Here is a 24,570-nt window from a genome sequence, read left to right as displayed (position 1 = left end):
CGGGGATTGAACCCGGGACATTCTACTAGGAAGATCAAGCGAAACTCGTCAATCCATTGCGAAGCAGACACCATACCACTAGATCATTCGCCCGCGTTGAATACTCTGATTAGACTTGCTATTATAACCTTCGAAACAATTTGATTTTCCTTTTTTTTTTCTTGAAATGGCTTTCAAGAGCTCTTCTCACCAGGCTGTAATGTGCGACACGACTGATGTGGCGTCTACGTCAACCGGCCATTCTACAACTCTCTTTGGTTTCCCAGATATGCCACTTCGCTGGTGCACTCGCATCTATACCGAATAATAATTTCTCAACCCCCTGCATGTGGTTCCAGTACCACATGTCCACTCTCTCTTTATCCTCTCCGTGCTATCCTTGGAGCCTCAAGTCCACTGTGGCACTGCCACCCGAACTCAACGATCCGCCCCGAGACTTATCCGATTGGCGACTGGCTGGTGGCGCAAGCAGTCAGATTAGATCCCACTCTATCACTGTGGCTCACCCTCGGCCCTAAGTTTTGAGCATCCAGAAAACAGAGCACATGTAGCAGCTGGATCAGAGGCAAGCAACTTTCTGGACAGAGACTGCAATAAATTCGTCGGGGACTACCTTCTCAGAGATACTGCGATTATATGCGTGAATAGTACTCGTGCGATGCGAGAAGAGTTTGGCACACAAAATCTGTACTGCGCATGTCAAACAAGAATTCTGATGACGAAAGCTGAAAACAACCTGTATTTGTTACACTTGTCGCTGCCGCCGAACGCTTCGACGGCCGTTCCTGGCGACGACCGATGGTCGGCCGGTGACAATCTTACCCTCATCGCCCGCAGGGAGCTGTGGCCAGAGGCATTCCTGGTCACCGTTGACAGCGACTGCCTGTGTAGGGGGTAGGTGAAGAGATGTGTGGCTCGGTGACAGCTTGTTCAACTCCCTGAACTCGAAGATCGGGGGTGACGTTGAAGTGGGCGAGTGGCTTCCGAAACCTGGCCTGGTCGCAAAAGTACCGGAGCACTTCGTCACACCAGCATCAGCCACAGCAACTGGGATGAAACCTCCAGATGCAACTGCACCATTGTAGAAACGTGGACAGTTGCATCGTCCGAAGTCACTGGTCTGCCTTGGCATCGCTACTGATCGCCAAATTGCGCGAGTTGAAACGTTGGAGAAGCGGCCGCCGTTTAGACTGGGCACGGAGTACCTCTGGGCACAGCTCGCGTCGGTCGATGGACGCAAGCGGGGTCAGATCCGGCCGCTGGTCGTGGGCAAGTCGCCAGTCGGAGAAGTTGCGCCGCAGATGGTTGGTCTCGACCCCTAAAAGTTGCGCTCACCATCCAGCTGAACTGACAGCCTAACACCCAAGGAGATGAATGCACAGATGATCATATATATATCTGCAAGTGCTTGCTGTGCATTCCATAGGCCTCGTCAGGCAATGCGGATGCGAGTGGCTGCGCGTGGGTGGCCCCTGGTGATGATGCATCCAGGCCAACATTAATTATGGAGGGCGACGTGCGATCCATGCCAGCGTTGAGGTGCAAGCGCTTAGAAAATAGGAATCAGCCAAAGGTTGCTGCCATTTCCCCACCCCCGCGCAGCTGCGCAAGCCGGGCAGGCCGATTATTTCTGCAGGCGGAATGGGGACATGGGGACTGCGAGAGGGGGGAGCCTGGCAGAGTTTGGCAGCAGCAATACAGGAGTACGGCGCGCGGCACTGTAACAGCGCAGATGCATGGGTTTACAATGGACTTGTTGAACGCAGTCGCCCATCATCGAATCCCCCAGCGCAGCAGCCACTCCCATGCTTTCTGCTCACTCTTACTCCTTCGGATCTTCGGTAGCTGGGCATTGCATCGTCAAGCTGAGTGAAACGGCCACGCAGGAGCGAATTGCAGCGCGGCTTTACAGCTCCCCTACACGATGGCTTCCCTGCTGCGATCGGCGGGGCCTGCAGCGCGCCAAGCGCTGGCGGTTTCCGCATCGCCCCTCGCTGCATCTTCCTCGTCGTCTTCAGTGTTGCGAACAGCAGCATTGCATACCAGTCGAGCACTCGGCAAAGACCCGCAGCTTGGAGACTACCCGGATGTCGCGTACTCGTCGCGCCAGCTGCGTAAATCGAGTCCGAAGTGGTTCGACCCGCAGGAGAAGGCAAACTATGCCGAGACGGTGAGTTGACAGTATCAAGCGCTGGTGCGCTGTCTACGCCCTCTCCTTCCGGTTGCAGACGAACGTTCCCTGATATGCTTTTCTCTACTTCCGTCTTCTTTCGAATGACCACTAGCTGCATGAGCAAGAGGACGTGCTAAGTGTCTGGGCGCCTGATCTCCACCAGAACGTCAAGCCGACCTCTGCACTCTTCCAGCTCCTGCTCGCAGCAGGGGCCGCAAGTCTCTTTGCAAGCATCATCTATGCTACTAGGCCAAGTCTTCCTGCTATGCCTAGGGTGAGTCTACGAGCTTTTCTATGATATACTGCCTCCTCTCCTGCTCAGAAGACAAAGTGGCTGATTAAGAGCGCGATCACCCCTTCCGTATGCAGTCGTATCCCCGCGACGGCCTCGCTGAAGAGCTTGGCGGCCCACAAGTAGCTGTGAGTGACACCTGACGACGACATCCTTGTAGATGAACACCAGGCCGCCTGATGCTCACATTCTGCCCGAAATTGGATTGCTTCGCAGGCGTACACTGGCGCGGAAGCGGGCGAAGTGGGGGAGGAAGTGGCTGAAGAGTAAGATAACTACTTGACAGTTGGTCATGTACGCACCTGCCAAGCCAATGAGAACCTCGTTGCAAGGCTTCCACTTCTACGGGAACATAATGTGCGATCAGGTACAACATGGTTGCAAGCGGATTCAGAAATACAAATGGCGTAGACGTGTGACTGGGAATGCAAATGCATCTCCTTTGGCCACAAAGGTTTGTTTCAATATCCATCAATCAACATCCATAGCGTCGCCCTGTCCGAATTCAACATGGCTCCATTGGACATCGCCGTCAAGCACCGGGTTGGTGCGCGTCTCGAAATCCCCCCCTTCGGCGTGCTTCGTTGCCGATAAAGTCTGCCCCATCACGTCGCCCTGAGCTGCCTCGCACGCTTGCAATGCAGCGCTGGCGGCGCTGAAATCCATAACGTTATGTATCCGCGGAGTCTGCTGCTGCTTTGTGACGCCTGCTGCGATTCTCTCGCCGGACATCTGACATGGCGCTGGCGAAGGTGTGTGGACAGATGGTGCGAAGGTGCCGCCGCCGGCGCCGATATGCGCGTTGCTCGACTGGAGTACCTCTTCAGGGCTGCGCCAGAGAACAAGCGCGTGTCCCTGGGCCGTTCCAGTCGCATCTCTCAAGTTGGGCGTCACATTACCACTGGAGCTTCTACTAGTCTGTGCGCTTGTGTTGGCGCTGGACGCACACGAGCCCGAGCTGGGCGTAGAGAGCGATTGAAAGAGGCGTGGTTTGCGGGAAAAAGCGCGGGCCTTCTTCGCCTGTGCAGGTGGTACTTGTTGAAGCACCTGAGCAGCGTGCGCTTGTTGTGCAGCGAAAAGCCGCCGCTTCGCTTCCTCTTCGAGCTTGCGCGTGAGCTCAGGGTTAAGAATAAAAGATTCACATAGAGGCGGGCCATCGCATGTTGAAAAAGGTACGACGGGCTCGGCGGACGATTGCTGCACCTCTCCTCCAACACTGGTAATACTAGATTCCGCGCCACCGTCATCGTCCGAGCTGTGGCCACTACTGCTGCTGCTGTCAAGTGAGTCGACCCAGATCCGGTCCTTGGCATACTCCCAAGAGCGCGGACCACTCTGTTCGCGCATGCTAACTTCGCCAATACCTTCACTTAACGTTGCAGGTATAGCATTTGCAGCGTCCACCGGTTCTGTCACCAGTGTTGAATTGAGAACTTCTGCAGAGCCAGAGCTAAAACTTGTGAGTGTCGAGGACCCCGATCCTGGCGCGGAGGAGTCCAGGTCCAACCAGCCGCTAATGTTGTTTGTGGCTGAAGTGGCTAAAGGCGATGTAAGAGAAGACACGTCGCTTGTACGCTGCGGTTGGTGCGATGTCAGGTTTAGGTTGTGAACTGGCGCAGGTGAGCGTTCGGGGCTGCAGGGTGGTACGACGGGCGGCGGAGGAGGATCTACAGCTACCATCCCCATACCTTCATCCAGCCCAATGGGGGCCGGCCCTTGTGCCCCCCAGCCTGCGGGACTCGTGGTAGAAGCTGAATGCTGTAAGGTGAGGCTAGCGAAGCGTCCAACATCTTCATGCTGTAGGTCAAAATGTGGTCGTTTGCGTGGCGGTGGTTTCAGCTCTTCTGCTGGTGCATGATGAGATCGCGATTGTCTGGCATTCGAGCCTGCGACGTGACAGTGGGTGGCGTAGGCAATGGACGCAGATGTATGCGCCCTGTGCCGCGTCGAGCTTGGACTGCTGTATGATGGGTGTCCCACACACGGGCTCGTCGGCGGAGCGCAGATGCGTGGCATTCCTGGACGTCGAAACCCATCTTCATCACCATCTTCACCCTCCTCCTCGTCCTCGACATCGTCTACCGCAGCGGGACTGTCCTGTCTCGCATAGAAACGCTGTCGCTTGATACCACTGAGAGTGCTAGAGCTCGGCACGGGAATCGGTACCGCAGTTGGACTCGCCGGCGCTATTGGATTTTCGATGCCTTCATGTGTCATGGTGGTGCCAGAGCTGGCACTTGGACTCGGGTTGAAAGTCAAGCTTGGGCTGGGAACGCAAGCAAGAAGCGCTGCTGCCCGTGGGCTCGTCGATGACGACGCTTCTGAATGAGAGAAGAGCATCTTGAGTGCATGCAACTCCTCTCCACCAGCATATGTATGAGCCAGGGGAGAGGGCAACACAATTGTATGATCTGTCCTGTGAACGAGGGCGATGCTATCGCGCTTTTTGAAGCATGGCGGGCGCGACAAGGCAACACGCTTGGCTTGGAGCCCACTGCGCTGTCCAAAGACCGGAGGGAGACCGCACCGAAAGCCGTTGTTGCTGTTCTTCCCTTGCTACTTCTCAGCTGTCTTTGTAGGTCTTGCACTTGTTTGGCTGGTGCAAGTGAGCACATACGAAGTGGCGTATCCATCTCTACACCCGGTGAAGGCCCTACACAACCATAGAGCGCATCTTTCTGCTACATACCGGGTTCGAAGTTCGAAGCCGTTCTATGAGACTTGCATTGAAAGCCGATCGCTATCTCCAAAGTTCGATTGATTCACTGTGCTCAGTTCGAAATTTAAGGAACATAATCGGTGCAAATCGCGGTATGCACGCTACCCTTCGTTCTTTCTTTTTGCTAGAATTCTTGCCGCCTGTTTTGTGGCGCGATCCTCATAACCAGTCGCCCCCTCTCCTCAATCACTGGCAAAAAGCGCAATTGTAGGTGATTCTGAACGCGTTAAATCTATGGAAAGCTGGAACTGCCTACCTGCAACCAAACTCAAACACTCAAGTGTGAAGCTTCAAGAACGAAACTGCAGAAGAACGGGGCGCCGGACGGCAGTTCACAATATAACGCATCTCACATCAGAGCGACATCGACGGTCGCAACCGCCGCAGACGCATTCATTTCCATGCAACCAGGACTCCTCAAAAGGATGATCATCTATAATGAGCATGTTGATTTTGAAGGAAATAGTATACAAGGCGGCCATGGAAGTGAGGCCATTGCTCATGCGAAAGATGCAGGAGTGCGGCATCGACAACGTAAAGGAGTGTAGTGCGCAAGTTGAAAAGCGAGACGTAGGTGCAAGTGCACGCCTCTTCACTTCATGTTCTTGGCGACAAGCTTGGCCTTCTCGATCGAGTCGGCACTGCCCTTCATCAGAATCTTCTTGTAGTCGGTGATACTGATGTCCATCTTGGTCAAGTTCTCAATTCTATCACACAAGCAGGGTGGGGCACCTTGGGCATTAGCATGCTTTTTTCAGTTCGGATACCACTCCAAGAGACCCACTTCTTGTCCTTGACTTCCCACAACTCCTCGGCAACTTGTGAGATCAGTCTAAAGTCGTGTCTGTGTAGGCAAATTGGAATGATGATCAGTATAAAGTTTCCAGCTCTCAGACTTCCGGCGGGCACTCACGAGACGATGACAACACCACCCTCGAACTCCTTAATGGCCATCGCGAGCGCATCGATCGAGAGCATGTCCAAGTGGTTCGTCGGCTCGTCGAGCAGCAGGACATGTGGGTTCTCCATGGACAGCTGCGAGAAGACAACTCGGTTCCGCAGCCCGTCGGACAGTGTGCGGATCGGGCTAGTCTGGTGTGCGCCCGTCAGACCGAAGCGACCGATCTGCCCGCGCCAGAACTGCATGTCCTTTTTCGGGAACTTTTCCGCGTACTTGCCCTCCATGTACTCGAGCGGTGACTTTTCGTACGGCAGCTGGTCCGCCGAGTGCTGCGAGTACTTGCCCAGCTTCAGTGCAGCGTGTCGCTGCACGCTTCCTTTGACTGGCGACAGTGCGCCGGTGATCAGGTTGAGCAGCGTCGACTTACCCGTACCATTTGCACCGACGATGGCGATGCGAGAGTCCATGTCGATGGCCAGGTTCAGGTCCTTGTACAGGAAATCCTTCTCCTTGCCACTGTAGCTGAACGCGACCTCGTTGAAAGCGATGATGGGCGGAGGAAGCTTGCGGATGTCTTCAAAGTGGAAGCGCAGCTTCTTGGGCTCGCGAACGGGCTGCACAAGGCCGGCAGCTTCCATTTTGTCGATGATCTTCTGCTTCGACTGCGCCTGCTTGACCAAGTTGGCGTATGTACCAGCGCTGGCGATGAAGCGCTTGATCTTGGCAATCTCGTCCTGCTGTTTGTGGTAGGCCTTCATCTGGTTGGTCTCGTTCTCCGCCTTTACACGCACGTACGTCGAGTAGTTACCACCATAGTAGACCAGCTTCTTGTCCTGCGTCAGATCCATGATGTTCGTGCAGACAGTGTCCATAAAGTCGGCTGAATGGGACGTAAGGACAAGAATGTTTGGGTACGTTGAGAGGTATGCCTCGAGCCAGACGACCGAGCCCAAGTCCAAGTGGTTAGTCGGCTCGTCGAGCAAGAGCATGTGAGGCTTGATGAACAAGGCACGCGCTAGGGCGACACGCATCCTCCATCCACCAGATAAGTCCTTCGTCGGCTTCTTCATCGACTCAGCAGTGAAGCCGAGACCATGGAGAATGGAGCCGGCCTTGGCCTCGAACGTCGATGGGTCCATCGCGTCTAGCTCCTCGTAGAGGCGTTCCAAAAGCACATCATCGACCACATCTGCAACAGACGCCTCCTCAATCTCCTTCTCCAGCTTGGCCACCTTTTTCTTAGCTGACTCGACACAGTACTCCAGACCGTTCTTCTCAGTCGGTTCCACCTCACCACTGACCAAGTGAATCTGTACAAGAAGCTGTCAGCTTCGCCTTTGGCGTTGCGTCGGACAAGTAGCCTTGTACTTACGTCGACGTGCTCTGGAATCTCCACATCTCGGTGAGCCAGCGCATCCAACAAGGTCGTCTTTCCGCACCCGTTCTCTCCGAGCAGACCATATCGCTGTCCAAAGTTGAGGGTGATCTGCGCTCCATCGATGAGCAGGCGCCCATGGAAGGACATGGTGAAGTTGTCAATGTGCACGTCGCGTGATTGAGAGTCCGATACGAGGACACCGGATGCATTGCGCTCTGTGGCGAGAGCTAGCTTTTGCATTTCAGTGATGGTGCCATCAGCATGCAGGTTCTCCGAAGACGTCGCAGCAGAAACGTTGGTGAGAGGCGTGTCCGACGTTCCATTCGTTGTGCCGGTCGCACTGGAGGTGCCGGTTGAAGAGCCATTCTTGGCCGCGGCCTTGGCTGCCTTTTCGCTGGGGATAAGCAAAGGAAGCGTGTGAGTCAATCAAAGACCATGGAGCAATTCAGGTTCTTGCCACGATGCTCACGCCTGACGCTTAGCCTTGGAAGCTGAGACTGGCATTTTGTCGGTTGAATCGATATTCGACGGCGTGCAAAGCAAGAGTATACGAAACTATGCGCGTATTCGAGGGTATTAAAAGGCGTGACACTTGCCGTGCTTGCGCTATGTGCAAACGATTGTTTAGTTGGTCGCGATTCTTTGCAGCCACCTAAGTCGTTCACTGCCAATATGCCACCAGATGGATGCTATAGCAATGCCAATTGCTCCACGCCCGTCCTTTGTGACAAATGGAGGCTTTGCGTGTTCAGAACAAGTCTGTGTATGTGAGCGCAGTCAAGGATGGTAGTAGTGGGCCAACATGCAAACTGGAACAGGTTGAGCAAGCGGATGAAGGTCATCGAGATCATCCAGGGATGCCTGCGAGGAATTTTCGAACGCAAGCTTTTACGCCAGCCAAGTGCACTGCACCGCAGTGCGTGTGTAGCGACAGCGAGAGGGCGGAATCAAATTGAATGACACCTTGTGCTTGGAGAAAAAATTCCGGTCAAATGCTGCATATTTAGGCAGTAGGGGTGCCTACCCCCCCCACTGCGCTCGTGCCCGCCGCTTGCAACCTGCCAAGTGGCAAGTCGCCACCATTTCAAGTCAATGACCCCGTCACTCCCCCACAGCCAGGTGCAACTCAATTTGGCCATTCAACCATGTGAAGAAACAATACTAGATTGCGAGCATCTCCAGCCTCTCCCCTCCTGAGCTCCAGATTCCTTCATCGGTAGCGGCATTGAGCTACTTGGAGCCCGCCCTGGCCTCAATGCGCCGCTCTACAGACTGGGGACCCGGTGATGCCTAGTTGACGTCTCCTACGTTGGTAACGTAAGCAGCTTGCCTCTAGGGCGGAATCCATTTTTGGCCTTCGCATACTCTCTGGGTCCGTGACATGAGTCTTTCAAAGCCACGAGCATACAAGTGAGGATCACGAGTTCAATACGCATCCACCAATTATTTTAGAAAAAGCATAACCAGAAGTGATGACGGCCGGTGGGCGCGCGTCAGTGGAGGACGCGGTAAAGAACCCTTTTTTGAGCTGTATAGGCTGTTCGTGCGGCACTCGGCCTGTGTTTGGCGTCGTTCCGTGACTACTGGCTATTATATTTTCTAAAAGCGTCTTGAACCTTTCCAAAGGTCACACTCGTCACCAAGAGCAAAGACTCGCACCGGTATCACTCGAAGAAAGGTGCATCAGACACTTCTCCCAGAGTTTATCACCATCAGACGCGGGCTGGAACAGAACGAAAGCCCCTCCCTTCCAAAAGCACTAAACCAGGAAGTCGCTCGAAGAGTCGATTCGATATTTCTTCCGTTCCTCGTCGCTACGAATCTTTTAAGTTCTGCCCCTTTCTTCTCCCTCCTGCACCATGTCAACCGTCTTGCAAAAGATCAAAGAAATCGAGGCGGAGGTTGCAAGGACGCAGGTAAGGGCTTAGGCAACCTCTTTAATTGTGCATATCTCGAGACTTCTTTCTCACCCCTTCCCCCTGCCCTCTAAAACGTGAAGGTGAACAAAGCAACTTCGTATCACTTAGGGCAACTGCGTGCCAAGCTCGCCAAGCTAAAACGAGAGCTGATCACCCCCAGCGGGGGCGGAGGAGGCGGCGGGCTAGGGTTCGATGTCGCACGTACGGGTATTGCTAGCGTTGGATTTGTGGGCTTCCCGTCGGTCGGGAAGAGTACGCTCATGTCAGGTCTAACTGGCACCACATCCGAGGCGGCTGCGTATGAATTCACAACGTGTGAGCTGGGCTTCCTCCACAGCAATTAATGAGGCAACCCTGCTGACGTTATGAATCCCACTGCGCCCTCAGTGACGACGGTTCCGGGGACGATGACGGTGCGAGGAGCCAAGGTGCAGATCCTGGACCTGCCAGGTATCATTGAAGGTGCCAAAGACGGAAAAGGTCGAGGTCGGCAAGTCATCGCAGTCGCACGGACGTGCAACCTTATCTTCATCGTTTTGGACGTATGCAAGCCCCTCAAGGACAAACAGATCATCGAAAATGAGCTGGAAGGGTTCGGCATCCGTTTGAACAAGACAGCGCCCGCGATCAACGTCAAGAAGAAGGACAAAGGCGGTATCAACATCACCCACACCGTTCCCCTAACCAAGATCGACCCCGAAGAAGTCCGAGCGGTGTTGAGCGAGTACCGCATCTCCAATGCCGAAGTCGCCTTCAAGCAAGACGCGACTATCGAAGAACTGATCGACGTTGTCGAGGGCAACAGGGTATACGTCCCCTGCCTGTACGTGCTCAACAAAATCGACAGCATCTCAATTCAGGAGCTAGACTTGCTCTATCGCATCCCCAACAGCGTGCCCATCAGCAGTCGGCAGTGGTGGAACGTCGACGACGAGCTGGTCGAAAAGATGTGGGAGAAGCTCAATCTCGTACGGATCTACACGCGCCCACGAGGCTCGCCGCCAGACTACAGCAGCCCCGTCGTACTGCGCAATGGAAAATGCACAGTAGAGGACTTCTGCAATGCCGTGCACAAGGAGATTGTCAAGCAGTTCAAGTAGTGAGTGCCAATTGCTGCCGTAAAGAGTGAAAGGTCGAAGATTGACGCTTTGCTTGCTAGTGCAATGGTCTGGGGCTCGTCGGCCAAGCACCCGAGAGGGCAGCGCGTGGGTGCGGACCACATCTTAGAGGATGAGGACGTCGTGTGTATCTTCAAGAAATGAGCGTACCGCGCTTATCTGCCGGGCCGCGGCAGCGCCTCATGAGCTGACTGGTAGTAGGAAGCCGGATCAAGTGCTGACGGGCTTTCGAATTGGGCGGCGCGTGCGTCCTGTGGCTCGACATCTCAATAGGGCATATACTCTGGAGGTGACTTGGCATTGCATGATTTGCTTGATGTTGATTTTTCATTCGTGATTTCCTCTCAAAATCCATTTGCCATCAGCCACATCTCTACTTCTTGCACCGTCTTGCCGCTCTCGGCATCCCTTGAGTTGCCGACTTGCAACACCTTCCACTTCTCCCCTCCCTGTTGGGTAGAGCCTTTGCCGTCGTTGACAATGAGCACAGCGAGCTTTTCCCTGACGCCCTGGTCGATAGCTTGGAATGCTTGCATGCCTTCCTCGCCGGGTACTAGCACAACGGCAGCTGCAAACTCTGCTTGCCCGCCAGGGCGCGAGAAGCCAGCCAGCTGGGCGGCGGCTACCTTTGCAGATGTGGAACCCCGCACAAAGAGGACCGGACCACGGTTGAACATGTGCAGGCGTATCTGTTGCTCGAGCTCCGTTGCCAGCGCTTGGTGTGAGCCAGAAGGAGAGACGGCGTTCACGTCCAGGCAGTCGTAGCCCATCTCGCGAAAGTAGCTGATCCAACTCTGCCATTTGGTACTGCTCGCCACACCGACAGAGGGGTTGGCTTTCGGTGCATTGATATTGAGAAAGACGAGTGTCACGCTGTTTGAGGAGCGCTGTGACATGGCAGAGACGGGATACAGTAGCGCGGAGCTCTTCGATGGTAGTTCGCCTTGCTCGCTGCTGCTCGTTGCGCCTGCCTTTGCTAATTCCGAAGAGGCCAAAGTATCAGCTTCACTCCCTTTTTGGCTACCTGTGATCCATGACCAAAAGGAGAATGGCGCAGCAGCGTACAGCAGTTTGGCGCCGTTGCCGGCCGCTCTGCTGGGTGGCAGTGGTTGCCTGCCGGGGCGCCCTTGATGTGTCGAGATGGTTCGTACGGACCCGAGAGGTGCGTAGGCGAGATGGGCCATCGAGATGGAGGGAGCGGCAGAGCACGTTCGCCGCAGTGCCTGGGTGCTACTAGCCGCATGAAGCGATGCCATCGTAGAGGTCTTGCTTGGCGATCGCTCGACGCACCGAGCCGGCTGAGATGTCACGCCCAGCGACTGGGCCAGATTGAAGCAACTCAAAAAGCCACCGGCCCTCGACGTGGGTATGTGTTTCTTGAGAGCAAACCAAGACAGAGCCGGAAGTAGTAAAGATTAAGCGACGGGTCTAGCAAGATCCGGCAGGGCCTTCGTTGACTCCATCTGACTGGATGCCTCAGGGCCACTATGATCCAGTGACTCTTTCACCTTGTAAGGTTGTTGAGAGAGTCGACGCGATGAGGTCACCAACGCCCTTTCTTTCTTTTCCCCGCACAGGTGCCTGGCTCAATCTTGCAGACGCAAAGTCAGTCAGAGTGGTAGTAGCCCACTGACTCAGTGGCTCATCGCTAAAAGTCTTTGAAAAAAAGAAAGAATGCAACTCGGCTGCGAGACAAAACGCGACGCCGCGTGACACAGCACCTGAGAGTCTGAGTTCTGCGTAGTATGCACCATAAACCGGCGATGACCTAAAGATGGTCCTTTGAGAGCGGTGGCAGCTGGGGACGCTGGGGAAAGGACAATAGTCACGCTATTGGTCTGCTGTGGGCTGTGTTCGCACTACTTTGTGTTTTCGATTGGGCGTGACACACTGTGTGAGCCTGAAGTCTGCCGCTGTGCAAACCTGGCGCAGCCACCATGCCCGAGACGATCACTATCGACTCGGACGATGACAGCGCCAGCTTGCCTTCCCAAACGACGCAGGCAGCCGATGCAGGGCGACGCACTTCCCACCTGCGGTCCTCTCCCCTTCATTCGAACTATCCATACCAGACTCGGGAGCAAGATGATACAGAGCGCAGTGCTCTTACCACGCTACGAGTCAATGCTCAAGCGAGGAATGACGATGTAGCTCTTAGGCGGCCTGGCTTGAATTCCATTCTTCCGCGCCCAGTGCGATCCAAAAGCGGCCGTAGCTTGCTTTCCGCTCTTGATGCTGCTGCATCTAGCGATAACGATGGAATCACTCGATTGCGAGAGGCGGAAAGCAGCAGGGGTAAAATGAATGGGAAGAGCAAAGCCAAGGGGAGCGTGCATCTCGATCTCGACGAGTCTGCAGAAGAAGACAACATTTTAGGAATAGGACCATCATCCCGCACAGCTTTCTCGCTCACAGGAAAGGAATCACAACGCTCAGCACTGCGATCGTCCGACTTATCCTCCGACCTGCCTTCTTCCCCTGTTATCGCTCGCACGATCAGTGCGCCGACAGCGCCTACCGCGCGAAAGGGCAAGTCAGCCACCGGTCGCGCTGCTGCTTCCAAACGACCCGGGGTGTTGTCCCACAGCGATACTTCGGACGATGACAACCTGCAAGGCATGCGCGACAATGTACTTGGCAAGAGGCCCACGGGCGGAGCAGGACGTTTGACTAAAAGATCGAAGACGATCGGTGATCTACCTTCAGGCCCTTCGGAAACGAGCTTGGGAAAGCAAAGACAAAAGGAGACAGTGTTCGGCAGGAAAGAGATAGAGCGCATGGCCAAGGAGCGCGAAAATCAGGAAAAGAAGGTGCGCACGCCTGATTCACTGGCCGCACTCTTTAGTCACCGATTGATTGTCTTGATGCGAACGCAGGCCGAACGTGAACGGCATTTGGAAGAAAAGAGACAGTGGCAAGAAGCGAATAAGCTTCGCACGTCCAAATCTGAAACTACCAAAGAGCTAATCATTGAGATGGACTCGGGGCTCTTCACAGCCGGCAGCGGCCCACTCGCATCGCTAAAGCAGCAGCTACTTGGCGAGCTGGAAAAGGACGGTGCGACGACGCACGTGAAGGACCGCGTCTATGACAGCATAGCAACAGCCATAGATGCACAAGAGCAGCTTGAAGGTCTCCACGCTATTCGCATTCTCCGCAAGCGTACCGCACGCATCGATCCAGTCCGGCGAAGCTTTGTTCCCCTACCCAAGGGCACCGTCGAGATTGAAGACGAGAAGACGGCCATCGTCTGTTTGACGTGCCACAAGCTGCTGAGCCTCGTCGAGGACGGGAATCTGATCAGCACGCTGCGTTCGTTCCGGCAGGGCTTAGGGCTGCTTTTCCACCAGGTTGTGATCCTCGTTCAGGGCCTCGGCGTACATTTCCGCAAAATGCGCAACAAGAGCAATCGCGAGTACACTGCCGCTGTCCGGCAGCAGGTGCACCAGGCTGCGACGTTAGGAGCGGCCACAGGTGATGATACGGCGACCGCTAGTGCATCGCGAAGGAGAAAGGGCCGCACTGTGGAGGAGTTTACAGTCACGCGAGAGCAGTTGGACCGCGAGCTCATGAAGCTACGAGTTGCTGAGAGGTGCTTCGTGGTGCAGGTGGAAAAATCGGGAGAGGTGGTGCAGTGGATCGTCAGCATAATTCAGGATGTCGGAATTCGGCCCTACAAGTGAGTCTGTACGAAGCCACGGGATTTTTGTAGAAGGTTGACGCGTTGTTGCATTTACAGATTGATCCGCAATTCGCATCTCTCCTTTGCGGTGGACACCAAAGTCGCGGCGGGTTTGACGGATGAAGCGACATTTAGCGCAATGTTGCAGCAAATCGTGAGAGGCACACTGTCATTTATTCAGCGAACATACGGCTTATTCTTTGCTGATTGCACAGCCACGCATGACGGAACCACAAGCAGACAGCATCGTTTACACGTTTGCGACCATGCGCAACTTGATGGACAGCATCCATTCCAAGGGGACCGCATCATCGTCGGCAACAGGGGGCCCAATGAACGCCGCCATACAGGAGATTGCAGACTGCACAGTGTCAACGACCAAAGATGGCAAGCTGAGACAGAAGGGAGTCAGAGTTGGAGATGCGCTGGCCAAGCGTTTAGTCATGGCGCTGTCTTCGACAGACCCTTTGACGCTCATGAGTTGAAACCTGTTCAGGTCTCTTGCCTCTGTGCACGCGTTCCGAGCTTTGTATTCTTTTGCTGATGAAGAAATGAAGACATGTATGCGTCCTAAACTGTTATACGCCGGATTCACACCGAAAATATAACGATGAGAAGTGGCCATGACGGAAATACCAGTCACTACCAAGCTGACATGGTAATCTTGGATACGAAGGCAGAGGGTCCCGCGATGCAGGGTGATGCCATCCAGAACGGACAATGGACGTTTGCAAGATGAGTGCTCGCCGTGTATACTCCGAGGTTGGTTCACCTATTTCCACTGGGGCCAGAACTCGCACCTCTACCAAAGGTGTCTGAAGTAACGAAATACTCTAAAGGAGGGCATGCCCTGAGTGGCCAATCATAAAAGCGCGTTAAACATACAGTCTCAAGACCGACCAGGGATGGATGAGAAAAGAGAGTCAAGTGTGCCTGGCGGCGGCGGAATGAGGGACTATTGAATTACTAATAGAGAGAACACAGATGTCGGCCGAGACAATTTTTTGGTCTGCCATATTGCTCACCCTCCAGATGAAAAGTAGATGGTGAACACTATTTGCAAATCCCGCTCGACCTCAGAGAGCTTGCTGCCGTTGTCGAGAAGTGTTGGGTGGCTAGCCATTACACCCTTTCTGCTGACGTCTTTGTGCGCACGTTCAACGTAGACTCGGTGCCGAGTTGAAATTTTCGTCCCCCAGCCTGGCATCGGCCTCAATCGATACGCTGTCGCCATGCCGTCACACGCGGACAGCGCATCGGAGGCGTCGTCGTCTAGATCGCGCTCAGCATCGGTATCAGATAGCGGCTTGTCGGCACCCGACCACCTGGCGGGAAACCCCGATTCGATGGCCACCAGAGAGCTGTCGCTTAAAGGGAAAGAAAAGGCCCGGATGGTAGAGGCAGCGGATGTTGACGAGGGTGCCAGCGACGCAGGCAGCTCGAAGCAGGCTGAAGGGGCAGACAGTGATTCAGGTGTGAAAAAGACATTCGCCGATCTGGGAGTGCTACAGCCCATCTGTGAAGCATGCGAGGCGATGAATTTCAAACATCCAACTCCGATTCAGGAGAAAGCGATACCGGAAGCGCTTGCAGGAAGGGATGTGATTGGCCTCGCGCAGACGGGAAGCGGCAAGACGGCAGCGTTCAGCATTCCGATCCTACAAGCACTGTGGGACAATCCGCAACCTCTCTTCGCCTGCGTACTTGCCCCAACTAGGTGTGTCAAGGAGAGCGTGTCATCGAAGTTTGTCCCTTCAGTGTTGACGTTTCTGTACCTGTCCCCCTCACAGAGAACTCGCCTATCAGATTTCACAGCAAATCGAAGGTCTCGGCGCAACCATTGGTGCACGCTGCGCCACAATTGTCGGAGGGATGGACATGATGAGCCAAAGTATTGCTCTTTCGAAGCGGCCACATGTGGTCGTTGCCACGCCAGGGCGATTGCAGGACCACTTGGAGAACACCAAGGGATTTTCGCTGCGCAACCTCAAGTATCTTGTCATGGACGAGGCGGATCGACTGCTCGATATGGATTTTGGCCCAGTGATCGACAAGCTACTCGAGTCGATTCCACGCGAACGCAAGACGATGCTTTTTTCAGCGACCATGAGCACGAAGGTGTCCAAGCTGCAGCGAGCGAGTCTGCGCAACCCAATTCGCATCGAGGTCAGCACCAAGTACCAGACAGTCGAGACGCTGTCGCAATACTACATGTTCATGCCATTCGATCGCAAGGATGTCTACCTGGTGCACTTGGCAAACGAGCAGGCTGGGCAGTCGGTGCTCGTTTTCACCCGTACAGTCCACGACGCGCAGCGTATAGCCATCATGCTGCGTATGCTCGGCTTCCCGGCGATTCCGCTGCATGGCCAAATGTCGCAATCGGCCCGGCTGGGCGCCCTATCGAAATTCAAAGCGGGCGGGCGCCGGATCCTCATTGCTACAGACGTTGCGTCGCGTGGGCTTGACATTCCCGCCGTTGACCTGGTTGTCAACTATGACATTCCAACACACTCGAAAGACTACATCCATCGTGTGGGTAGAACAGCGCGCGCGGGCCGCTCGGGTCGCTCCGTCACGCTGGTCACACAGTACGATGTCGAGCTGCTGCAGCGCATTGAGGCGGTGATCGGCAAGAAGCTGTCGCTTTTCCCAGGAGGAAATGACACGGAGGCCATCATGATGCTCAGCGAGCGAGTCGGAGAGGCGCAGCGTGCCGCCAGGCAGGAGATCAGGGAGAATGGCTACGGGGGTGCAGGCGGCGCTGGCCGGCGGAAGAGAAAGATGGAGAGTGAGCGGGATGCGATGGACCGCGATGATGATGGTGGAGACAATGGAATGCACTACGCGGCTCGCAGAGGCGGCGGTGGCGGTAGCCGTGGCGGTGGGGGCAACAAGCGCAAGCTGAGCCACAAGGGACGTTGATTGGGCTCAGCGGAAGGACCTGTGCCTTAGACGAGCAACATTGGCCTTGTCATCTGTATTTTGGGACAGGAATTGCGTCACTGTACCGCGACTTCCATCTCAATTGCGGGCCGGGCAAGGATTGAAGCCGGCTCAGCACCCAAGAACACGCTATCGACGCATTTTTGCGTCCTTTTCCCGTTATCTCTACTTGCCTCATCCCTTCCCGCTTCACCTGTGGTATGGCGTCATGTGCGCCTGTTCGCAGACGATCCTCATCCCTTCACCGTCGAGAAATGTGGCTGGTAGTGCTGGTAGCCAGGTATGATGGATATGCTCTCGGGCCGCACGCTTCTGTCGAGCAGATACTGCACAGAGGCAGGGACATCGACGAGGATGTCCCGCTCAGAGGAATGAAACGCAGAGAGTCGATGTCGATGTCGGGGAACTCGGTGATCCAGAGCACCACCCTCGTCCATATGAGGCGCCGCGAATTGGTGGGCGCCACTCTGTAGCGGTAATGATAACGGTGTACCGCAGGGGGTGGGGCGGCCAAGGCGTGTCAGATGAGATGGTGCAACTTTGCGAGAGATAGAGAGCAAAACGCACAACAGTTCGCTTCCGACGAAATACTGCAGCAGGGGTTCAATCGCACTCGCTGGTTTCTTGTGCGTGAAGCTGTGGCAGACGGCTGTACCAGTATGGCGCCAAGGCTTGTTGATTTGGGGAGATCACCGATGCTAGGAACGTTGGACCCAACTCACAGCCTTTCCACGAACGGAAGGAGACCGGGTCCATCAGCACATTCTGTTTGTAGAGCTCGAGATGAGCTCGCAGGAGCCAGCTGTGTGTCATGGAACCGCTGCCGCATTCAAGAAATTCTGACAGCCAGGTCAGAGAGACGGAAGTTCTTTTGCAGAAACATACTTGGAGTTGGTGAAGCAGGCTTGGCCAACAATTCGCAGCTGCCATGTTGTTCCCTTTGAAAGCCCTTGCATGCGCAGAACTACGCAGTCGCAGCGGCGGTAACGCCATTCGTGACAATGCAGTATTCCAGAGGCCGGTGTGAGACCTGAAGCTGATCAAGCGTGCGACTAATCGCGTTGATCTGGTTATTGTAGCCCTCGGGGATGTGCCAGTCGAGATGCTAACTATCGAGCTCCTAGACGTCCTTCCGTCCTTTTGTCCCGCCCAGCTCGTGCCTGAAGAAGGCCCAGGCGAGAAATTCGCGGACGTTGTCAGCGAGGTTTGCTCTGGGCTTCCTGTCTCCGCCGTCGCGTGCTTGCGCGAGTAGCACACTGCGTCAGGCGTGACGGTTCTTCCGCGGCCCACGAAGGCATGGTGCGCCGCCTTGGGCGGCAGCCGGTCACCAATGCTGCGTAAACGTGCGGCGGCGACGGCTGGTGCTGGCTTGATCGCCCGATCGAGCGGGAGACCGACTTTGAGGCAGCTGAAGAGGCGCGTCTGGAGGATGGTAATACTGGCGAGGGGCGGCGGGGCGTGCTTGGCGGATGTGGCGTGTGGCAGGTGTGCGAGATAGACCGACAATGGCAGCTTGCTCAGGGGATAGAAGAAGTAGAAGTGATGGAGAAAGGCGGCTGCTATTCGCTGCCCACCGTCACTGGAAATGAACGCAAGGGTAGCACCGCTTACGGGAATGTGTGCTGGAGGACGAGCAGCCTATACGAGGCGAACAGGACGACCAATCAGCAGACTGACGGCAGGGGCCAGATGAAAGCTTCCAGCACTCTGGCGCCGATGAATTTGAGTCTTGGGAGCAAGGCTTTGACCGGCGAGGCGAAAGCTGGCACTGCCTTTTCGAGTCAGGGAGGACACCGCCTCGGTTGGCAGGCGCAGGTGCAGGTGTTGCGGTCATCCCTGCTCAAGTATCTCTCCATCCCTATATTTTAATTTATTTGAGCGACAGGAAGGATAACTTGACATGCACCCCGAAGGCAGCGGTGGCGGTCCAGTGAGCGAGATGTGTAAGTGTCTGTCCATTTTGGCGGATCCACCTGCAACGCCAAAAATGAAGTGTGTTGAAACCAATGATGCACAAACTACAAGCGCACAGACTGCCGATTCGAACGCCAGCAGGTGCTCAGAGGGCCTGTGCGTAAAAAATATAGGGGTGGGGGCTTTCATCGCTGCGAACAAGCAGAAGGCCAGGCGAACGAACGAACGAGAGCAGCGCGAGCAGCCCCACTACCTTCTAGCAGGGCACACAAGTCATAGTGTGGCGCGACGTGATGTGAGCGGCACATGCACGAAATCCCACAGACCCACACGACGCACGGCTCCTGCATTGGCAGCGGCTCGTTGTCGGACAGTCTGCACAGGCCCTAGTCGCTGGAGCAGACTCTGCAGTTGAACTCCCTCTTCTCTCTGTTGGTGGGTGGTATCTATGAAATGATGAGATAGAACGATGAGCACACCATGCTATCACGATGCTGACCCAAAATTTGCGGACTGCTCCGTCGTTCCGTCGATCACAACGTCTAGTAAGGTCGCCGAGCTCGTCGGTGTCTCAGACATTCAGATTGCGGCAGACAGCGGGCCGAAGCGCGAGGTAGGGTTAAGCGTCGCGGTCAAACCTTTTGCTGTTGGTCGTCTTTTCGCATGCCTGCCCGCCGCCGTCATATCGAGATGACCCATGTGCGCAGCGAACGTGTTGATCAAGACAACATTTGACGTCCATGCTCGCTCGGTGTTAGTCGGGTCTAGAGCTGCGTCCATACGTAAAGGCGACCCTCAGCAGGCTGGCCATATTAGCCGTCTGCTAGCTCGAAGCATTGCTTTCTCGCTCAGAGACAAGCAAGCGAAACAGGGCGCCGACGAGCAGCCACCCCATCGCCCTTGCAGGGCGAACAACCGGAAGGTTCGCTGCTCCTACGCACGATAGGAGCACCTTCGCACCTGCAAGTGGCCCACAGGAAAGGTTGAAAAGTCTCCTCGTGCCTCTAGCCGCAGCTCAGCTCTTGCCGGCCACCATACACCACGAGATAGGGCGTACTAATTTGCCGCTCCCATCACACGATTCGCACGGACCACGGTTGGAAGGCGGAGCGTTATCATCAGCCAACGCTGCTTCATTTTTTTACATCTTTAACGAGCAACCACAAGGCAGCTGCCTCCACACGGTTAGAGAGGCAGCGCACAGGCCAATCGCTCGTACAAAATGCCGTTCGACCTGGACGCATGCATATCCTCGCTGCTCAACAAGCAGCTGCTGGGCGAAGCGCTGCTCAAGGAGATCTGCGAAAAGACCAAGGAGCTTCTCATGCGCGAGAGCAACGTCGTGCACATATCTGCGCCTGTTACTGTCGTTGGGGACATACATGGGTGAGTGCTGCTGCAGTTGCTGCAATCATCATTCGAGTCGCATACATGAGTGGTGCTCTTGCGTCCTGCGTACCCAAGCGAGATGGCAATGCTTGGGACATAGTCGTCACTGGCAGAGAAAATTTGATGGAACAGAGTTGTTTGAGAAATGATTAGCATCCTTGCAGAGGTCCCAGACTGGAAAATCATCACTTACAATCGCCTTTCATTTCATGCTTTTGTTTCTGTGCTGCAGACAATACTACGATCTGATTGAGATCTTTCGGATAGGCGGCTACTGCCCGCACACGAACTATCTTTTTCTGGGTGCGTATCTCTGCTGTGCGTATCTTTTCCACACACTTTCCATCTAACATATGCCTATGGCGTTTGCAGGGGACTATGTCGACCGGGGCCTCTTCTCTGTCGAGACCATCTCGCTGCTGACGTGCCTCAAGTTGCGATACCCAGACCGCGTCCAGCTGATCCGGGGCAACCACGAGTCGAGGGCGGTGACGCAGACGTACGGCTTCTACACCGAGTGTACGCGCAAGTACGGAAGCGCAAACGTCTGGACGTACTTTACGGACATGTTCGACTTTCTCACGCTCAGCGTCGTCATTGACGATCGGATATTCTGCGTACATGGAGGTTCGTCACGCTGTTCGTGTTCTGGTGCACCCGCTCTGCTGACCATTCTTTTATATCTTGATTGCGCGGCCTTGACAGGTTTGAGTCCAAGCGTACATTACATTGACCAGATCAAGATCATCGATCGCTTCAGAGGTAAGCAACCGACCACCAGCTTTTGACCACGCGTGAGTGATCGACTCACTCTCCCTGACATTCGCTGCTCAGAAATTCCGCACGACGGGCCGATGGCGGATCTAGTATGGTCCGACCCGGATCCGGACAAGGAAGAGTTTGCACTCTCGCCGCGCGGTGCGGGTTACACGTTCGGTGCGTCGGTCGTGAAGCACTTTCTGGAGCGCAACAACATGTCGCACATCCTACGCGCGCACCAGCTGTGCATGGCCGGCTTCAGCGTATTATACGACGACCGCCTGTCCACCGTCTGGAGCGCGCCGAACTACTGCTATCGGTGCGGCAACCTCGCGAGCATCCTCGAGGTCGGCCCCGGCGGGACGAGGCACTTCAACACGTTCGAGGCTGCGCCCGAGAATGAGATCGATGGCCCAGCGCAGGCGCAGCAGAACAGCCAAAAGGTGAGCCGAGCGGCATTGTACCGCACCGGGCGGCGGACTTTTCGCTTGGAAGAATGCTGACGCGCTCTCCACTCGCTTTCTTCGCGCCTGCGCAGTACGACTCTGTCAATTACTTCTTATAGAGCCATAGCAAGTCGACGGCGACGACGACGACGATACCACCAGCCGTGTTCTCGCATCAACGATGGAGATGCAGCTCTGCGCGTACCTAGCATGCTCGGGGGCATCCCCACGTCTGTGCGCCCTATCTACCACGCCGAACGCCCATCTGTATACTAACTATATCGCATTGTATTGTCTGCTTTCTAAAGTGCATTGCATCGATTCTCTTTCGATGTAGGCGGGCACGCTCCGAGTCAACACTGATGTGTACACTGGTATGGCGTGTCACTCGGGACGCCCTGATCTCGCTCTCCTCTCTCTCTACCCTCAAGGATGCCGCTTGACGCTGTAAATGCGAGCACATGCGTCGGCGCCGGCGGTCGCGATACGCGCGTCGTCGAGCCACGCGACGGCGTTCACACCGCCTGCGTGCGCGTTCTTGATCGCGATGTTCTTGGCCGGCTTGGAGACAGACCAGATGTAGACGTTCGTGTCCCTGCATGAGGGAGCGAGCAAGCAATCGTAGATGGAGAAGCGAGGGATGAGTACTTTGTGAACTCTTTGCTCAAATTAAATGAAGGCCTCATGCAAATACTCACAAACTGCCGCTGACAGCCGCATCGCCGTCGGGGCTCCACTTGATGTCATTGATGCGCGCCGTATGGAAGACCCAATGTAGGATCTTGACCGTCGCTTGCGCGGTTCCACTACCACTAACGGCAGAGACGTCGTACACGATAATCTTGCCGTTGCTCTCACCCGCTGCCAGCAGCGACCCGCTCGGGTCGAAGGCCAGCGCTGTGATGGCGCTGCGCCCGTTTGCCAGCGTCGCGTGCGGCAGCTCCTTCACCGCGATCCCCGCGCCAGAGGGCGAGGCAGCGTACATGCGCACCTTGCCGTCCTCGCAGCCGAGCGCAACGAGCGTGCCATGTGGGTGCACGGCGATGGCGCTCGGCGCGCTGGGCGCGGGCTGCGAATGGACCTTCCTGCTGCTGCTAACGTCGACGACGTCAAAGCCGTCCGGCGTCGCGATGTATGCTGGGCCGTTGGGAGTAGCGGTAGGCGCAGCGAGCGCCTTGGGCTGGCCGCTGAGTGCGACTGCACTGCCGTGTGCAGTACCTGTACCTGCTGCCGAGGCGAGCGGGATGCGCTTGAGCGCGTCATCGAGCCCTACGCTAAGCAACTCGCCGTGCCCCATTGCGGAGCACGAGAGCGCCAGGCCCATGACGGCCGGTGCGAGCGCCGCACCACTGATGGCGCCGACGAGCGGCGTGCACGACACACTGCCGCCCTGCAGAAGATTGTCGACACCGTGCGACAGGTCCCACGCGACGACTTTGCCGTCGAAACTGGCGCCGTAGAGCATCGAGCCGCCGGCGTGAAGCGCGGTGATGCTCTTCGTTGGCGCGTAAATCGCCTCGATTCTGTGATTGCCACTGCTACTAGTGTTGCTGTTGCTGGGGGAAGAAGAGGAGAGGTGGACGAGCGTGAGCTGCCCATTGCCACTCTGCACGACGACGCGGTCCGGCCCGGCAAAGCAGGCAGCGACGAGCTGATCGTCGCCGCGCTCTGCGCCGGGAATCTTGAGGCTAAGGGACGATTGCAGGGAGGCGCTCGCTCCGGACAGGCGCCACACCTTGAGCGTGCTGTCTGCGCCTGCGCTGATGAACGTCTCGTCCGAGCTGGGGTGGAACGCGACGGCGTACACGGTGCCCATGTGCGCACCGCCGCTGGCACCGCTGAGGTCCGACGCGAGGATATCGCCGCTCTTGCCGTCAAGGAGGACGAGTCTACTGTCGCTGCCTGCGCTGAGGGCGTACATGCCGCTGGGTGAGAAGGCGACGGTATGTACGAAGCGGGTGTGTGCGTCGGCGAGCGTGCGCGCCAGCTTGTACGGCGCGCCGGTGTACCAAGCGAGCTGCGCGTCATCGGCGGCGGTGATGGCACGAAAGGGGCGGGCCGTGTTGAGCGCAACGGCGTTGATCGGCTTCGAGTGGCCTTCGATTGTGCCGGCGCTGGAGCCCGAGTCGAGAAGGAAGACGGCGCCGAACGAATCGCGCCCCTCACCGACCGCGATGAGGCGCTTGCCTTCAGCGTCCCAGGCAATGTCGCGCACAGGGCCCGCAAGAGCGCGGTGCTCGAGCTTGAGGACGGCCTCGCCACCGGCGCCCGATGTGAGGTTGAGCACGTCCCAGATGCGCACCAGGCCGGACATGTCGGCCGATGCGCAGTAGTACCCGGACGGGCTGAAACGCGCGACGGTGACGGGGTGGGCATGCTGTGCGTACAGCTGTGTGCCTGGCTGCAGGAAGCGCGGTCCTGCTGGTGCTTCTGTGGGTGCAGGGGACGACGCAGCGAGCGAACGAAGGACGACGGTGCGACCCTGGGCGTAGGCGATGCGCTGCGTCGGCGCGTGGTAGCTCAGTTTGGCCGCCTGGTTGCTCTTCGCCGGCGTTGGGTTGGCCGGCAGGATGCCGAGCAGCGTCGCGGACATGGTGGGCGGTGAGGGTGAATGCTCGGCTGCTGCAGCAGCAGCTTGTGGTGGTGGTGGTGGAGCTTCTGACAGAGTCAAAGGAGGTGACGTGTGCACCTGCCACCTGTGGCGTCGAGGTATACACTGCATATATGCAAGCAAGCATGCTTATAGGTCTTTGTCTATCTTACCAAAGGATGGTGTTGCTCTCTGCGAGCCAAGTGGCGCCGCCGGTGCCAGCCAACCAACGTCCGTGCGCAGGCTGTATAACCCTAACTTTCTGCAGCTGGTCATATCGAGCAGTTGTAAATCCATGCACGTTCTTCGATTCAACAACCCCGCCTTGGAACTGATCGACCAGC

The 24,570-nt window shown here is 56.1% G+C and overlaps 10 protein-coding genes across 10 annotated transcripts; 6 read left to right on the top strand and 4 right to left on the bottom strand.

The window, feature by feature from the left end:
- Positions 1-1,850: 1,850 nt before the first annotated feature.
- On the top strand, positions 1,851-3,068 carry K437DRAFT_259298 (uncharacterized protein). The gene is made up of 4 exons (XM_013385386.1): positions 1,851-2,170; positions 2,286-2,447; positions 2,543-2,593; positions 2,682-3,068. Exons 1-4 carry the CDS (start codon positions 1,925-1,927, stop codon positions 2,733-2,735), a joined length of 513 nt encoding a protein of 170 aa, XP_013240840.1. The 5' UTR covers positions 1,851-1,924; the 3' UTR covers positions 2,736-3,068.
- Positions 2,828-5,147, bottom strand: K437DRAFT_259297 (uncharacterized protein). Its single transcript, XM_013385385.1, has one exon. The coding sequence runs from the start codon at positions 4,803-4,805 to the stop codon at positions 2,937-2,939; it is 1,869 nt and encodes a 622-aa protein (XP_013240839.1). The 5' UTR covers positions 4,806-5,147; the 3' UTR covers positions 2,828-2,936.
- Positions 5,148-5,617: 470 nt separating this feature from the next.
- Positions 5,618-8,279, bottom strand: K437DRAFT_259296 (putative iron inhibited ABC transporter 2). Its single transcript, XM_013385384.1, has 5 exons — positions 7,933-8,279; positions 7,458-7,857; positions 6,098-7,395; positions 5,969-6,028; positions 5,618-5,891 (listed from the first exon to the last, which is right to left on the bottom strand). The coding sequence occupies exons 1-5, from the start codon at positions 7,965-7,967 to the stop codon at positions 5,777-5,779; spliced, it is 1,908 nt and encodes a 635-aa protein (XP_013240838.1). The 5' UTR covers positions 7,968-8,279; the 3' UTR covers positions 5,618-5,776.
- A 715-nt stretch (positions 8,280-8,994) lies between these two features.
- K437DRAFT_259295 (P-loop containing nucleoside triphosphate hydrolase protein) lies at positions 8,995-10,859 on the top strand. Its single transcript, XM_013385383.1, has 4 exons — positions 8,995-9,379; positions 9,463-9,697; positions 9,770-10,481; positions 10,542-10,859. The coding sequence occupies exons 1-4, from the start codon at positions 9,323-9,325 to the stop codon at positions 10,642-10,644; spliced, it is 1,107 nt and encodes a 368-aa protein (XP_013240837.1). The 5' UTR covers positions 8,995-9,322; the 3' UTR covers positions 10,645-10,859.
- On the bottom strand, positions 10,664-11,863 carry K437DRAFT_20721 (uncharacterized protein). The gene has a single exon (XM_013385368.1). It carries the CDS (start codon positions 11,754-11,756, stop codon positions 10,845-10,847), a length of 912 nt encoding a protein of 303 aa, XP_013240822.1. The 5' UTR covers positions 11,757-11,863; the 3' UTR covers positions 10,664-10,844.
- Positions 11,864-12,257: 394 nt separating this feature from the next.
- K437DRAFT_276193 (uncharacterized protein) lies at positions 12,258-14,750 on the top strand. The gene is made up of 4 exons (XM_013385382.1): positions 12,258-13,310; positions 13,377-14,179; positions 14,240-14,336; positions 14,398-14,750. Exons 1-4 carry the CDS (start codon positions 12,438-12,440, stop codon positions 14,665-14,667), a joined length of 2,043 nt encoding a protein of 680 aa, XP_013240836.1. The 5' UTR covers positions 12,258-12,437; the 3' UTR covers positions 14,668-14,750.
- A 506-nt stretch (positions 14,751-15,256) lies between these two features.
- Positions 15,257-17,179, top strand: K437DRAFT_259293 (DEAD-domain-containing protein). The gene is made up of 2 exons (XM_013385381.1): positions 15,257-15,899; positions 15,973-17,179. Exons 1-2 carry the CDS (start codon positions 15,574-15,576, stop codon positions 17,105-17,107), a joined length of 1,461 nt encoding a protein of 486 aa, XP_013240835.1. The 5' UTR covers positions 15,257-15,573; the 3' UTR covers positions 17,108-17,179.
- A 1,051-nt stretch (positions 17,180-18,230) lies between these two features.
- On the top strand, positions 18,231-19,469 carry K437DRAFT_296265 (uncharacterized protein; the record flags this gene model as incomplete). The annotated part of the gene is made up of 2 exons (XM_013385380.1): positions 18,231-18,332; positions 18,515-19,469. 2 exons carry the CDS (start codon positions 18,231-18,233, stop codon positions 18,995-18,997), a joined length of 585 nt encoding a protein of 194 aa, XP_013240834.1. The 3' UTR covers positions 18,998-19,469.
- A 657-nt stretch (positions 19,470-20,126) lies between these two features.
- K437DRAFT_20607 (Metallo-dependent phosphatase) lies at positions 20,127-21,900 on the top strand. The gene is made up of 6 exons (XM_013385367.1): positions 20,127-20,428; positions 20,664-20,734; positions 20,804-21,058; positions 21,137-21,193; positions 21,266-21,633; positions 21,729-21,900. Exons 1-6 carry the CDS (start codon positions 20,265-20,267, stop codon positions 21,753-21,755), a joined length of 942 nt encoding a protein of 313 aa, XP_013240821.1. The 5' UTR covers positions 20,127-20,264; the 3' UTR covers positions 21,756-21,900.
- Positions 21,901-21,916: 16 nt separating this feature from the next.
- Positions 21,917-24,337, bottom strand: K437DRAFT_251097 (WD40 repeat-like protein). The gene is made up of 2 exons (XM_013385379.1): positions 22,335-24,337; positions 21,917-22,231 (listed from the first exon to the last, which is right to left on the bottom strand). The coding sequence occupies exons 1-2, from the start codon at positions 24,227-24,229 to the stop codon at positions 22,063-22,065; spliced, it is 2,064 nt and encodes a 687-aa protein (XP_013240833.1). The 5' UTR covers positions 24,230-24,337; the 3' UTR covers positions 21,917-22,062.
- Positions 24,338-24,570: the final 233 nt, after the last annotated feature.

This window comes from Tilletiaria anomala, assembly GCF_000711695.1.
Source record: "Tilletiaria anomala UBC 951 chromosome Unknown K437scaffold_113, whole genome shotgun sequence".
Taxonomy (NCBI): Eukaryota; Fungi; Basidiomycota; class Exobasidiomycetes; order Georgefischeriales; family Tilletiariaceae; genus Tilletiaria; species Tilletiaria anomala.
This window is presented reverse-complemented; position numbering and strand designations above follow the sequence as displayed.